The following is a 15,025-nucleotide window of genomic DNA, read 5'->3' as shown; positions in this document are numbered from 1 at the left end:
TATTGTGTTATAACTTCTTGGTTCTGTTAATAACTTTGAAATTACTTTCTACTTCTATACATCTTCATGATTTAGTAACATTGCAATTGATTTGATTATTCACGGACTTTGGGCAGCATTGAGAAACTCATGGACATCAAACTTTTTTTTAATAGGAGAAGAGAAAGAGGGAGAGAGACCTGAGGGAGGGAGGGAGGAGAGAGACCTGAGGGAGGGAGGGAGGGAGGATGGCGTTGACAAGAAGGTGGGTTCGGTGTTTTGGTGCCACTCTCCAACAACTCTCTCGTGCATTTGTCTTTGAATGCATGCGACGTGGCTTCGGGGGAACGTGAAGCGGCTGGACAGAATGCTCCAGTTGGAGTTGGAATCTCGATCGCTGTTTGTTTAATGGTTTGCTTAGTTGGGGTGCTCTATTCGAGGTTAAACCATCTCGTTCTGCGTTGCAGGACAGTCATCGCAACGGAATTGCCATTAATTTGTCAATTAGGGTTTCGGTGATGCTGGGGGAGTTGGAGTCTGGCTGTAGGATATCACATGGTGGGGAGTCTCTTTCTGTCGATTAGTTCGAGGTTTGTAGTTTTGTGACCTTGGGGTTTACAAAGTGGGGCTGGATACTTGGCACTCGGTTTAGGGTTAACCAGTGTACTAGTTATCTTTGAGCCATGCCATCCCGTCAGCGATTCTTCGTGGAGCTCAAGGATGAGGAAACTACAGTTGTTTCATGGAAGAAGTTGGTATCCGATGCGGAAGGTAAGTTGGGGTCTGCAAAGTTACCTGACGCTCCCGCAGGTGCTAATCCTGCATTAGAAGCTCGAATCGCACCGGAGGTACGATGTCAACCCAGTTTCATTGATGTGGTTATACGAACGGTCCTCAAATTGTTGCAAGTTGTTTGTGATCCGTTTGTTTAGCCCCAATTATCTTGTGTATTTGGACAAATGATTCTCTCAACACCTGGTAGGCTGTAATGATTGAGCTAGTTCAGTCTTTTCTTAGTAAATTGGTCGCATTGTATTTCCATACATGTATTTATTTTGTATTTAAGCTGTCTCTTAAATCTCAAAGTATTTGAATTTACGACACAGGCAATTGGAATCTGATTTTGTAATGCAGATAGGTGCTGGCTCGGTGGCTGGAAACGAGGATCCTCTGCCTCAAGTTCCCAACCGATTCAGCTCTGTCATTGAGAGGATCGAGCGTCTGTATAAGGTAATTTGCAATTTCGTGTGATGTTAACCACCGCACTCCTAGTTTGGGATGGAGGGATATATTCTTATTGTTGGCTGTCGGACCGAGCGGGTAGGAATTGACCGTCCTACTTGTGAACTTAATTGTGATCTTGTCACAGGGAGGAGATAGTGATGATGACGGCGCTGAGGATAGTCCTGATGAGGATCAATACGATACTGATGATCCTTTTATTGATGATGAGGAACTGGTATGCGGTCACTTATAGCTTATGTAAATGGGATGAAGAACATAATCAAATTTGGTTCTTCTTGATGTTCCCTGTTTGCAGTAGCGTTTTCTGGGACCTGAGATGTTCCCTTGTTGTTTTAAAATGCATTTGTAATCTTTCGATTCTATTTTAGTATTTTTGGTTATGCCGCTAGTTATTCAATGTATATCAGAGTGGATCTTATAGGGCTAAATATTTTCCGATGCTTTCTTGCTTGGAGCACAGAATGAGTATTTCATGGTGGAGGAAGCGAAGACTAAACACACAGGGTTCTTCATTAACAGAGGAGCACTTGAGAAGATGTGCGTTTTCTCATCATTATTGCGTGTGACCCAATGTCCTTATTACAATTTTGTTGTGAGTTTCAGAGGACGGGAGAGACTTTTATTGCACCGTGAGGTAGTAGTGAACAAAAACATCAAGTAGGGTTAAATGACCGTATATAAAGAAGCAGGACTCTCATTCCTCATGAATTGCAAAGACAGGACTTGTTACTTGACCAAAACGATAGTGAAGTACTAGATTCAGGGATTCACTGGACTGACTTAGTCAAAAAGCACCATGTAGATGTTTTGTGAACTATATGAACTCTTATTTTGGTCAGCTAATGGAACATACTTTTGGCTGAGCAGAAACGTACCAACTCCAAGTCCAGCTGTGCTACCCAAGAAGAGACGACGTAGAGAACCGAAGAAAGATAAGAAAGATGAGAAAGAGGTAAAAAGACGTATGAAAGGGCGGATCAAGGTCGCTGCTAGACAATATCCTTTGCATTCAGAGAACTTTGCTGTAGGTGATCCGCAGATATCTAGAGAGCACAATTTGAGCAGGATCCAGTCAAGTGATCCAGAGGAGATTTCCAGTGACAGTGATGCTTTCCTCCGAGGTCCCTCAAGGGTGTCCTACAAGCAAGAAAAACAAGATTTTGCAGGTAACCTGGACATTACGAGTGTTTTTATATTTTAGAATCGGGACTTTCAGAGCTCATTAATACTGATACTAATTACTGTGAGTACTTGCGGTGGTAATCTTTTGTAGAAGTTGATAACAATGGAGGAACCGTTGAGAGGCCTTTAGAAGCAACTGTGACGCTCAATACAGAAACCGTATTTGGTGGAGGTAGAAATGCTCAAAGTAAAGTAGAGTACAAGTATGATGAAAAGAAGTGGAAAGAAGCAGCTAGAGAACCGAAAGGAGTGATGAAGGTGTCTGAAAGTTTGAAAATGAAGATGATGCAACAGTCAGTGAAGGAGGATGGACCACGAGATTCTGATGGTGGTGGAGGACAAGCAGTTGCTGGTTTTACCGTAAGACTTTCATGACATCTTACATAATCCTATCATAGTTTGCTTGACGTTTACTGTCATCGTAAAGTTTCTTCAGTTAGTCATGGAAAAATCCCTGTTACAAATTGGACATCAACATGAATTACATGCTTCGTTATTCTGCAGATGCTTTGAGAACTTACAGATTTACTTCTGGGATTTATGAATCGTACTTTTGATGGTTATTTAACTTACACATTTTGTTTTTAGGATTGATGTGCTGGAAATTTCTGTCACGATTGAATCCGTTTCCTTCGCAGTTCTGCCTGTTGTGACCACAATATTTTTGTGCTACTGTATTCACAAAAACCAGTTAAATTCACCTGGATCTCTGTGTGCTACAGAAGTCATTATCACCAGGGCCAATAGAGCCCAGCCCAGGAAGGCGTGGGTGGCCCAAGGGTACAGTTATGGAGAGAGCTATCCAAGATCTAATTAAGATGGTAGCATTACGTAAGTTTGTCTTGACTCATGCATTGCATTTGGGTCGTTTTCTTGTTCTGCTTAAGTGTTACCTGGTGGCTATCAAATTACTAAGTCAGGCATGACTTCGAGGGATTTTGCTGAGAATATTTTGCGCTTGGTCTTCATATTGTTTTAGAAGTACTGGAGTCTGTGCGAACATTATTGTTTGTAGCATATATTCCACCCTTTTTCTTTTATCTTTTTCTTGTTTCTTTTTGTATCTACTTGTAGTTATAATATAAATAGCATTCAAAAATAAAAATTGACGTCAGGATTCTTAGATGTGTAGTGGGCTTTGTCACCAGTTTGTCCTCAGTCGGCTGAGGGAGAAGTTCAAGAGGCACCATCGCAACCTGGAGCAAAGGCGAAGAGACTACCAAGGGAAGTGAAAACAAGACTGGCTAAGGTCGCAAGACTAGCGGTGCGGTTCACTGAGACATTTCAAGACTTGTCAATCTACTCCGTGACATTGTCGTCATTGATCATGTTATTGTGCAGTATCATATGTTTGGAAGCGAGATTTTTTTTGGCCATGGTTGTGGATGGAATAGTTATGGTCGTCATTTGCTGTTTATGGCAATTTTATTGTTATAGTAGGAGATTGACATTTTTTGTTTTAGCAAAGAGCAGCAGGCAAAGCAAGGAAAGGTACCTGACGAACTTGTTGTGCGTCTCCATGGCATCTTAGGCCACATCATGCGCCCAAATACCTTGAAGGTGCGCGCGGTCAATGGCTTCTTCATTATATTAATCATTGTGAAGCATATACCCTTGATAGCTAATTGTATCCCGCTACAGCCTGATGCGAAGGTTTCTCTATGAATCCAATTTACGGTATTGCTCAATTTTGCAGTGATCCTCTACACTAACTATCGATATTTGCTTTACAGAGGAACTTGAAGGAGATGGTGGAGCATGGATTATCAGCTAAGCAAGAAAAAGAAGGTCGGTTATTAGATATCAAACGTGAAGTTACAGAAATGGTGAGAAACCAAGTGACGAAGTTCAAGGTATGCATTCTCCATTCTACAATGTTTCTTCTTAAGGCTGCTTTTGTGCTGCTTGGAGACTTTGTGGGTTGGAGTTTGGGCGTTTTAGAAAACTTGCTAACAGCGTAAAGTATGAGCAACTCTGCTAGCAAGACCTAAATTAAACTCATAACTGGTTTCAGGGTGCTGAGGCGCGAGAGGGCTCCTCAGATGACTTTCAGGCAGGACCTCTATCAGTGGAGAAAGCAGGCACATCCACTGAGAAATACAAGTGGGATCATGCTATGGAAGATCTTCTTTGTAATCTTTACGATCAGTATCTGGAGGTATTTGCCTTGACTGACTAATTCTAGCTATCTTGCAATGCACTTTTCCTTTTTAATTTTTACTTGAATTCAGGTGATTGGTTGCACCAACTAGATGTATACAATTGGTGTATGCCTTGTGCTGTGTCGTCTCTTAAAAGTGATGCGTTGTTTCGTGATCGTCGAAACGGTCGCGAAACAGAACTAATGCGGTTAAGGGATTTACGTGTTTATCACAACGTAAATTTCTGTGTGAGAACTTGGTTTGTGTAGTTCCGGAGCAATGCTACACTTTTCTTGTGAATGATCAGTTTACAATCCACCATATTGGGAATCTGTGGTTTGTTTAGAGCATGATTATTTATGATTGATTTGCTGCCACAGGGAATGGATGAGCATAAAGGTCCTCAAATTCGGAAGCTTTATTTTGAGGTAGGCATTTGTATGCACCAATTTGTGGTTGCCTCTTAAAATAGGTTTTTCTGGGTTCCAAAACACAAAAGAGAAATTTTGTTGATTTGTGATAATTCGTAAACTCTGTACATGCAAGTCTACCTATGAAACAGCGGACGATTATTGACTGCAACGCCTGTATTCATTTTTGCAGTTGGCAGAGCTGTGGCCAGAGGGGTGGATGGACAACAATGGCATCAAGGCTGCGGTTTTGCGTGCGAAGGAACGGCAGAAGCGCCTCAACAAGTTGAACAAAGTAACAAATCACTAGCTCTCCCCATGGTCCAAGATGTTGTCATCTTGTCCTTAGTTTATAGTTTGGATATTTACGCAGGGGCTTAAGACCCCATTGTGCTATCCTAGATTGACATTCTATACAGAAGTTACGCCTTCCTTCTTCAGTTTCTATCATAGTAAACTGCCGCGAGCAACATTTTGTTCATCTGTGCTATCTGAGGTATATCCTGACTGTTATTTCCACTAGTCTGAGGCCGTGACCCTGTATCATGCAAAATTATATGGTTAACAGTTTTTAGAGTTCAGTTGCTCTGATACTTCAGATTATGCTGAAGTGGAAAAAATGACCTAGTTTCTGAGTGTATCAGGGACCAAGGAAAAGAAAAACGGGATCTTCGAGCGATGTGTTGAGAACCGAGGATGATTTCAGAGACGGCTCTGGAGGAAGTTTGATAAACCACACAAATCAAAGTTTCGGAGTTCCCTTACCGAAACGTAGTGATGATAGTACCCCTGAAGAGGACAGCATTTACCTCTCAGGTTCACGAGCATGGCTTTCTGATGAGAAGATTGGAAAGTACAAACAACACTTTGAAGGTTCTGTAAGGAGTTCCTTGAAAATGAGCCAGTTTGATTACAAAGAGAAAGCACGAGAAGGCTCAAAGTTCATGGGTCATGGGATTGAAAAGAATATTTTGATGAAGAAAAGGCGAAAAAGGATGAAAGCTGGGACAGAAATCGACTTAACTGCATCTCGTATGGTCTTTCAGAAGAGTCTCAGCATCAGGGATTATGCGGACACTGTTTCTCATATTCCAAACAACAATTCTGGTGTATACGATGGGCTAATAGATGAAGAACTGTTTCGATCCATTAATCGATCCACTAAGAGTGCCCCCTTGGAACCCGAGAAACCTTGAGTTCATCTTATAGCTGTCTTGCGATTTCAAGCTGTAAATCATTTTTGTATATCTCTAGCGTGCAATTCGGTGCACCCATCTTTTTGCTCCGTTTATTCTCAGAGGTAGCTCCATAGTTTTGGGTGACACCTACTTGCTACTTCAGATCCAAGCCCTACCTGGGTGTTCCCTTAAGATCCTTTAACACCCATATCTCTGTAGCTGCTCAGTGCTTCCAGGGGGTCGTGCACACTTACTGCCTCGGCGCTGAAAATCTGCGATGATCGGGAAAGGTGTAACCGTGCAGATGCGAGGTGCTTCTAAGTTAGCCACACCGATCATGTTTCAAAGTAGACTACAGTTTAGTGCGAATGTAGTTGACGGCTGTGAGGGGTAGATTTAGAACCGTAGCGCTCAAGAGTTGTTGATTTTTTTAACTGTTTCTCTGTATGTGTTGTTGCTCTGGGTTTCCAATGATGCCAGCCAGGTATTTTAACGATTATTTTTATTTTACTGCATGAGGCTCTTGATCCTGCCACAGGATCAGGTGTGGCACAGTAATACAATTTACGAATACATTATAAATGGTATCCTTAATGTGGAATTTATTTGTACTGCTATATAGGATGCTAATAAGTTTAAATCACAGCGTAGTATGGATTAATAACTAGCTTTGTATCAGCTTTGTATCAAGTGTAGTTAAAATATATGAAATTAAACATTAACTCATGTAATATCAGATTCTGAAATTTGAGTCGGGAACCACATGTATTAAAGAATGCATACTCAATCGAGCACTTGCCGAACATTTGCCAGGTACCTAGCTACAAAATCTAGTCTTTTTATTGTTTGCTACAAAGCCATATTTATAAAAAATTCGTCAAATCCCAAATGGTAAAAGAAATTGTGAACACACAAAGTAATTTAGAAGTGATTTGAATATAGAATTATTGGGATGAATTTCAATAATGTAAAACTATTGCATTTTAAACTTCTATTAATATTTGCAACACCACATATATAAAGAAATTTATCTAAAATTTGTGTAAATCAAGTAGAATTTTGCATGATAGAAATAAATTTGTCCTCGACATGCAAGTCATATTGTCGAAATTGTAAGTTCTTTTCATCTGTAGACACCAAAGGTTCTATTAAGGAATAATTGAAAGAAAATTTAATAATTAAACATAAAAACTAAAATTGAGTGTAGATATATATATATATATATATATATATATATACATACACACATATCTTTTTTATTTTTTATTTTTTAATTTTAAACAAATGAAATTGATTTCAAAATCTTTAAAATTATATTTAAAGTACAACAAATTATATGTATATATATAATTACTTGATGATTAATATATTATGATTTGAAATTACTAACATCCATTTCTCACCACTAATGCTTCCTTTAGATTTCAGCTAAAATCTCTTCTTAAATCAAAACCTTTATTCATAAGAAGATTAAACTCTACTTAAACAATCTTAGACATTGAAGCTATTGAAGATACATATAGTAATTTGAAAAGTAAACAAAGTTATCTTTGAACTTAAAACTTTCTAAATTTAAAAGTATATTTTGACCATTAAATTTCTTTGATGCATTAAAAAATGTAATCATTTATTTCCAATTAATGTTTCTATAATAAAAACATCTGATCCTTAAAAATGTAAAAACTCAAACTTTTAATGCTAAATATTCTTAATTTAAAAAGTTGCATAATAAGTTATTTAAATCTGAAATTATTATATATATATATATATATATATATATATAATTTTATTATTTTAATATTTTAATATTTTCAATAAAAAATTAATAATGATAAAACCTACTATTATTTTTAATAAATTTATGTGATATTTGTGTGATATTTGAATTATAATAAAATTAATTAAAATAAACTTGATTGTTATTACTAAATAAGATAGAAACTAAAGGGATCTTTGTACTTAGGAGACAAGGTGAGAGGCCACAATTGTCAAACCTTTTAGATTGGTGGAAATTAAGAAACTTTTCTAAATAGACTTTACACTTTAAAAAATAAGTAAAAAAAGTCTTTGGAAACAAAAAAAAAAAAAAAAAAAAAAAAAAAGGTGGAATATATCTTTTTCCTATATGACATAAATAATGTTGTCTTCTAGAATTTCTATAAGACCCATCTAAAGAAATAGTTTTTAGAAAAATCTAGAAGTTATATTTAAAATTACTTAAAAGTTATCATTACAAAATAAAGAATCAACTTTTTTATGCTTTACATAATTATTTGAAAGAAAAGTATGTGTTAACCTATTTAAATTTGTAACAAAAGAATGATTTGGTTCATTTCATGGCCTCTTCACTTTATACTATTTATTGGCCAAGGCTTCTAAACAAGAACTTTTTTTCATCAAAAGAAAAAGCTTGGTAAAGATTTTGAGCCATGGCTTTTCAAAGTGGACTTCTAAATCTAAAATCCCTTGAAATAAATAATAACTGTCATTAAAATGTTTGGATAACATAATATTCGTAGTTATATTATATTAATACAAAAATAATATTTATAAATATTACAAAATGGTTTTTTCTTATTTAATTTTTAAATGATTATATGTTATCCATTAACATATTGATCAGACTTTGAATTTCAGAGCAAACAAGGTTCGACAGTGTACCTTCCAATAAAATTGTCAATTTCTGAAACTGTTTTTGTGTCAAACCCTTGCAAGCAGGGTGTGTTAAAAAACCCAGAGGTCCACCTCCATTGTGGCCAGCTCAAAGATATATTACACCCTCAGATTTGCATTAATCTTTGATTGTAGAGAGCTCCTGGACATAGCAAAGTCTTCTCTCGGTCTTCGCATTGTGCCATCGTAAAGTCAACCAAAGACAACGTTGTGCAAATTCCATGCTGTGTTTGTATTTCTCCAAAGGAACCTGTGGAGATGCTACAGTGTGTGCTGAAGGCATACTTCAATTGCACAACAAAGGCCTGTACACCACCACTTTGTTAGCTCACTAACCATGCAATCACAAAGGAACAGCATAGAATGACTTGCGAGCAATATTCAGGTGACAAGTACGATTATTTGTACTGATGTCCACGTCACACTTCGAGGGGAACTGTGACGTTTAATTTATGGCATGTGTCTACGTTGTTAATTTTGGGCGTGGAGAGAACCTAAAGAAATGGAAGACGTTCGAGCCATTGAAAAGAAAGCCCCTTCAGAAATGTGTGTGGGCAGACCTGAATTCGTCCACATGTTGGAATGCTTGCGGCTACACCTCGTGAAATAGCAACGGTCGATCATGGCATTGGAATCAAAACTATCCAGGACCTGAAAAAACATTCAAGTCTAAGCAATAAAGCTACTACAACTGCCAGATTTTAACAAGTATCTCCGGACTAAGTTCATTACAAAGAATTCTCACACGAAATGGCCAGAGTTCGAGTTTCACCATCTTTCATTCAAGTAGAATAGTCTTTACTCCCTTTCTTATACTTCATCTATATCACTACTCAGTTGTCATAAAATGCCGAAACGAACTCACAAATGCGCTAAAATCAAGCTGTTAGAGATGGGTCACAGACAGGGTAACATTGAAGCCAACAGAAGAAGGCCCCGAGAAACAGACCTTCGTACTCCAGCATTGCAATCGCGCTGCAAACTAGTGCCACGAAAATTACTAAGACATTTACACGATGATCTGTTCCGCAACATGAGCTCCCGCTCCTGCATGTCCCCGCTACCCACAGAAGCAAAGCCGTCCATGCCGAACATCTCAAGTTCAGCAAACTTATACAAGTGCAGCTGTCATCACGGTGCTTTAACATGTTAATGTGCATCGGAAATTGTTAATGACTTGTTTTGCTTACCCACTCATGCACTTGGTAGGTCATCTGTTCGTTCAAGAGTTTGATGCAACACTACCCATCAACACCTACACAGATTGATATCCATATATAGCATTACAAGTCCATTCGTCAATACTTCGCTACAAACACCGCTCAACCTACACTGAAGTCTAGTCTGTACTGTCGATCAATCAATACACGGCAACTAAATTAATTTCAGTCCACACCATAAAATCTCCTTCCAGGGCATATTGACTCTTGAATGTGGCACAAGAATACAATGTCAAACTTGGGGTAAGAACTTACACACTGATCTGGTAACAGCACTATCACGTCAGTTGATTGAGCGCACAAAAGAGAGCCCAGAACGCAAGGACTACAGAGGAAAACTGAGAAGTTTGATGGAATTAGAGTACAAATTAATGACACTGTCCGCTGGTGGAAAAATGAGGAGGGCATGTAGCACCAAAAAATGTATTCGAAAAAAAATCAGTCTACCATAACTATCCCCCAAACCCTGTGCTTTTGCTACTACCAGCCTCCTAACGGCCACCCTTAACTGTATACAAGAGTTCCGAACTTATAAAATACTTATATCCATGAAATGGGGACAGAATTGCTGCTAGAGCCTACAAGTCCAGCAGACAGGCCTGCAAAAGCTGCACTGGTGTAGACTGACGCTTCATTCTGCATAATATTCGTTCGAGCATCAGTGTAAGTCTCGTTCTTGAAAGGGCCGCCCACGACAGCACCATAAGCAATGTTGGGATTTGGCTCCTTTGAGTCGTACCAGCCCCAGCTGTGAGCGCAGTCGGTTTTGATTTGGTCAACTGGAATGGATGCTCCTCTATGGTGCAAATACTTCGGATGCTTCTCGCCGTAGCCCACCATGAAGCTCGTTGACAAAGGATTGTTTCCCAACACGTAATTCGCCTGCACATGATGTCAAGTTAATATACTAACATCTAATACAAATATTATACCGGATCCAATGATTGAAAGGTGTTAGATACACACACCAGAACACGGACTTTAAGAGTTAGTTAGAAAACAAAGAAAACAAAACAAAAAGATAAACGCTTTTTAACAGCCTTAAATACCCATAACATGTAAGGAGACAATTAACCACCAAATGAGTAAATAAATATTGATTCTTTAGTATGATTATAATATTGATAATAACAATGAATAAAAGGTGCGGAACATACCTGAGATGATGCAAAAGCTCGCAGCTGCGCATGAGTGAAGCTTTTTCCTGAACAAGTAATCCCAGATGACTTGGCGGCGACGAGGTAATCGCTGTAAAATGATGCCAGGAGAGCAGAATTGATGCCATGTTGCAACGCAGACCATTCGTTTAACCATATGTACCCACCTGCACCACCACTTATTTGAGGTAAGCTCCCATTTGATTCTAAGTTAAGAGTGACTCTGACATATCCCAGGGAAATGAATGAGAAGAACATTAGCAAGAGCAGACATTACTGACTTGTTCGTCTGTGATGAACAAAGCTACAAAAAACAAGCCTAACAAAGAGATGTCTTTTTCCGCAGAATCCAATCATTGAGATAGCCCTGAGTTTTTATGTTTAACATTAAATTATTAACATAATAAAAAAATTATGCTGATTTTAGCCTGCAGACAGCACTCTCACTAGTACCAACCATGTTCTCAAAATCAAACAATAAACGATCGTCTCTTGACAGATGAGTCATGCACAAACACAGAATATTTTTGTACCATTTCTAGAAATTGATTACCTACCTTTAGTGCGATCAGTACTGGCTGTTGGCGACCCTGGCAAAAAGGCACACATAAGTCCATCGGCGGTAGTCTTATAATCCGTCAACCCTTTACTCACGGTGTTCACAGCATTTGTAGGCGGTTTCAGCATCTGAAGCCTTGCAAGCAGCACCTGTATCCCAACAAAGAGCTTTTTAAAATCTCACATTTGTTAAAAGAACTGCAACACAGACGTGCAAAAATGCTTAAGTCGCAAGCTCCACACATTACGATACTTGATCACGACCCACCTGTACTGCTGGACGTTTGCTATCCCAGCTGAACCAAGAGGGGAAGACACCCCAATCAGCAAATTTCTCTCCATTTGCTCCTGTAACGTAAGCCAGATAAGTATTATCCCCTGTGGCATAATAAAGCCAGGTGGCGCCCCAAAGAAGCTCGTCTCCGTAGCCCGTAGAGTTATAGTAATCCTGAAATTCTGGAATGGTTTCACTGTATGAGGCTTGGTAAGTGTCACTGAAGTTAAACAATTGCTGAGCATGTGCGACGAGTGTGTCTGCATATGTAGCATCAGTAGATCGGAACACCATGGATGCGGCTGCCATAGCTGCTGCAGTCTCTGCAGCAACTTCTGAACCCGGTAGCGTTGTGTTGAGCACGAGAGAGGGCCTCGCAATGCTGCCACCATCTTCAGGCCTATACCAGCACTTGTGATCGGTGCTTGCATTTCCGACTTGAAAGTAGAGCACATTCGGTGCAGCGTGCGCCTTGATAAGGTAGTCTGTGATCCACTTAATCGAGTTCTTGGCGGATGCCAGCTGCCCAGCCTTCTCCATTGCAGGACCGTATTCTAGCACGCTCCACGAGAGGATAGTGGCAGTAAAGGCCATCGGAAAGCCGAATTTTACACTGTCACCTGCGTCGTAAATGCCGCCACTCAAACTCACATTGACGTCGCTCCCATCCAGAAGGTTCGAGTCTCCCCTCCACTTTATAGGAAAGTCCGCTGGTAGCTTTCCCGCTGCAAGTCAGCAGAGAGAAGATTGAGCACAAAGTTTCTATTTCGTCGAGACGACCTGTTCTTCGAGCGCCAAAATAAGATTAGCCATTTTTTCCAAACGAAGTCTGGAAGTATGTGTACATTGCATTCTACGAACAAAAGCAGAATGTGGACAACAAGGGAGAGAGATACTTGCATTTCTGGATATCAAGAAAAGTAAGAGCGAGTCGCATAGACTCCGTGTAGTTGCCACTAAAGTCAGAGGAAGGGCCTGAAGTATCCGACGAGCTCTTTTTGTGCTTGATCACCACCACAGCAATGGCAATGGCGGCGGCCACCACTGCCATCACAATGATACATGCTACCCAGTTACAGCCCCTCGACTTCTTGTATCCCACTCCCATCTTGCCTAACGTGAGAAGATCACGGACGTTTCAAAGAACCAATTGGCTACTAACAATCAGAGTACCAACTCTAGCCTCTTAAGCTCCAGAAAGGTGTGGTGCACTCGATCTGTCTATGGCCACCACCACTGAAAACTCGTGACACATCAAAGGATTGATGAACTTTTGTTTTCAAATAGAAATCTGCCTATATTGTCTCTGAGGGAAAAATTGCCGATGAACCTCGAGGCACTGTGAACGAAAACTGCCGCTGCACGTGTGAGCTCTGCAGTCGCAGCATGAGCGCGAAATTAGGTGTCCCCGCACTCCACAATGTCTCCAAGCTCATATAGCACAGATGCTGTAAACTCGCTACCACTCTCGCTCTTAAATATCTCAATACTCACCCCACGCATATCCTAAATCTCAAACCCAAAACCTCGAAAAAGGTTCAACCTCGGCCCAACGTTCACAAGTGCTATGGCGCAATAATGGAGCTAGGGACCGCTCCAAAGTACCCCAGTGCCTCCTACACATGAGATCCAACACACACGCTTGCAAAAAACTATGCAAAACATTCGACACCAAAACTCTGATGCGGGTCACAAGGTACTCTCCAGCTAAATGAGCTATCAACATTATCGTTATCATCAACACCTTAACCTTGATCATCGCCCTCCTACATCACTGCCAATGCCAGGTGTGCCCTGCAGAGAGGCACATGACTCTGGGATTCCGCCCACATTAACTAACTAACATCTTTACCTTTTCCCTTCCCGGTTATCGACACCCAAGTAAGTAGGAGAATTATTCATGCCGGGACCGGAATTATCGCGTTCCGCCTCCTCTGAGAGTCCCGCCCGAGTAATCACCCAATCGATAATGGGCGTGTATATTTGCTCCGACCCACATGTGTTTGCCCTTACCAAACTTGAGTAATCTTTCTGAACACAATCTGAAACAGATCTAAATAAAGCGGAGACTGGCAGTGGTCATGCTGATGCTTGGGGTGCCTTGCTTCATCGTGTCGAGAGCTTCCTCGGTTATCGTCCGGCATGCAGCTTGCATCTACTCGCATTCTGTGGTATCACGGTTTTCAAAATGCAACAATGACCTTGAAAACAGCTTTCTCACTCTTTCTTACTCATTTTCACACTGTTGTGTGTGAGAGAGTGTGAGTACGAGTGCGAGTGCGTGTCTCGCCTGCCGTGGCTGCTCCCTCCCTTCCTCATGGGCTCTATGGATCCTCCTCCGCCCCCTCCCACTGGAAAGGTGCCCTGGTGCTCCTTTCATTCCTTAGTATGTCTGACCTGTTCTTTATTATTTCATTTAATGTGAAAATAATAGTATGTGGCTATGTGTGGGGTCAATCCTTCTCAATCACCGAATCAAGCTTCACCAAACCTCACCGAGTTCAATTATAGGGGTGGGTTGTCACCTTTACCTTGGGGCACCGGGAATGAACAAGACCAATCATTGCAGAAACAATCAAACAAAAATCTAAATGATATTTTTAATATAGGAATTGAACACGAAGAATTGAACACGTAGAACCGAACACGTGCACTCTCTCCAACAAGTACTATATTCTTTTCAGATTTCTAACACAATAAAAGACGACGAGATTTTTATTTGCAATGCAATTTGAAATTCAATCCTAATTGCTTATTTGGTTAGCTGTGAATCATCAATATTATGTAGAAGAAAGTCAAACAATGTCATATGATTACTGTTACCAGTTCATTCAGTAATGGTTCTGATGTGAAGTTTACTGTTTTGATTTAAAATAGGTTTTTTGAAATCATTGTTGAAATTATGACAATTTTAAATAGTTAAGCAGTTTATTTACTAATATCTATGTGCTACTCATAATAGATCAACGAACATCACAAAAAAATATTATATGTATATTTATCTCTCT

General features: G+C 39.9%; 2 protein-coding genes and 1 long non-coding RNA gene across 3 annotated transcripts; 1 reads left to right on the top strand and 2 right to left on the bottom strand.

The window, feature by feature from the left end:
- The first annotated feature begins 236 nt into the window (after positions 1–236).
- On the top strand, positions 237–6,717 carry LOC112280438 (ubinuclein-1). Its single transcript, XM_024515943.3, has 14 exons — positions 237–827; positions 1,114–1,209; positions 1,349–1,438; positions 1,685–1,761; positions 2,092–2,390; positions 2,498–2,766; positions 3,129–3,237; positions 3,555–3,670; positions 3,880–3,966; positions 4,140–4,259; positions 4,421–4,564; positions 4,928–4,975; positions 5,151–5,252; positions 5,602–6,717. Exons 1-14 carry the CDS (start codon positions 663–665, stop codon positions 6,151–6,153), a joined length of 2,274 nt encoding a protein of 757 aa, XP_024371711.1. The 5' UTR covers positions 237–662; the 3' UTR covers positions 6,154–6,717.
- Positions 6,718–9,380: 2,663 nt separating this feature from the next.
- On the bottom strand, positions 9,381–10,029 carry LOC149989485 (uncharacterized). Its single transcript, XR_016502022.1, has 2 exons — positions 9,758–10,029; positions 9,381–9,459 (listed from the first exon to the last, which is right to left on the bottom strand). It is a non-coding gene; the product is annotated as an uncharacterized LOC149989485 (long non-coding RNA).
- Positions 10,030–10,354: 325 nt separating this feature from the next.
- On the bottom strand, positions 10,355–14,106 carry LOC112280520 (endoglucanase 10). The gene is made up of 6 exons (XM_073532887.2): positions 13,870–14,106; positions 12,918–13,390; positions 12,012–12,742; positions 11,743–11,893; positions 11,186–11,352; positions 10,355–10,910 (listed from the first exon to the last, which is right to left on the bottom strand). The coding sequence occupies exons 2-6, from the start codon at positions 13,123–13,125 to the stop codon at positions 10,569–10,571; spliced, it is 1,599 nt and encodes a 532-aa protein (XP_073388988.1). The 5' UTR covers positions 13,126–13,390; positions 13,870–14,106; the 3' UTR covers positions 10,355–10,568.
- Between the last annotated feature and the right edge of the window lie 919 nt (positions 14,107–15,025).

Source organism: Physcomitrium patens, chromosome 3 (assembly GCF_059467195.1).
Source record: "Physcomitrium patens ecotype Gransden chromosome 3, ASM5946719v1, whole genome shotgun sequence".
Classification (NCBI taxonomy): Eukaryota; Viridiplantae; Streptophyta; class Bryopsida; order Funariales; family Funariaceae; genus Physcomitrium; species Physcomitrium patens.
Note: the sequence above shows the minus strand (reverse complement) of the source record. Positions and strands in the feature narration are given on the sequence as shown.

Bases quoted from the DNA above. Each gene is read 5' to 3' on its own strand.
- LOC112280520 (XM_073532887.2), bottom strand. From the start codon at position 13,125: ATGGGAGTGGGATACAAGAAGTCGAGGGGCTGTAACTGGGTAGCATGT. The intron at 12,743-12,917 runs GCAAGTATCTCT...GCTGACTTGCAG, and splicing joins TTTTCTTGATATCCAGAAAT to CGGGAAAGCTACCAGCGGAC. The intron at 10,911-11,185 runs GTATGTTCCGCA...CATCATGTGCAG, and splicing joins GAGCTTTTGCATCATCTCAG to GCGAATTACGTGTTGGGAAA.
- LOC112280438 (XM_024515943.3), top strand. From the start codon at position 663: ATGCCATCCCGTCAGCGATTCTTCGTGGAGCTCAAGGATGAGGAAACT. The intron at 2,767-3,128 runs GTAAGACTTTCA...TGTGTGCTACAG, and splicing joins AAGCAGTTGCTGGTTTTACC to AAGTCATTATCACCAGGGCC. The intron at 3,238-3,554 runs GTAAGTTTGTCT...CTTTGTCACCAG, and splicing joins AATTAAGATGGTAGCATTAC to TTTGTCCTCAGTCGGCTGAG.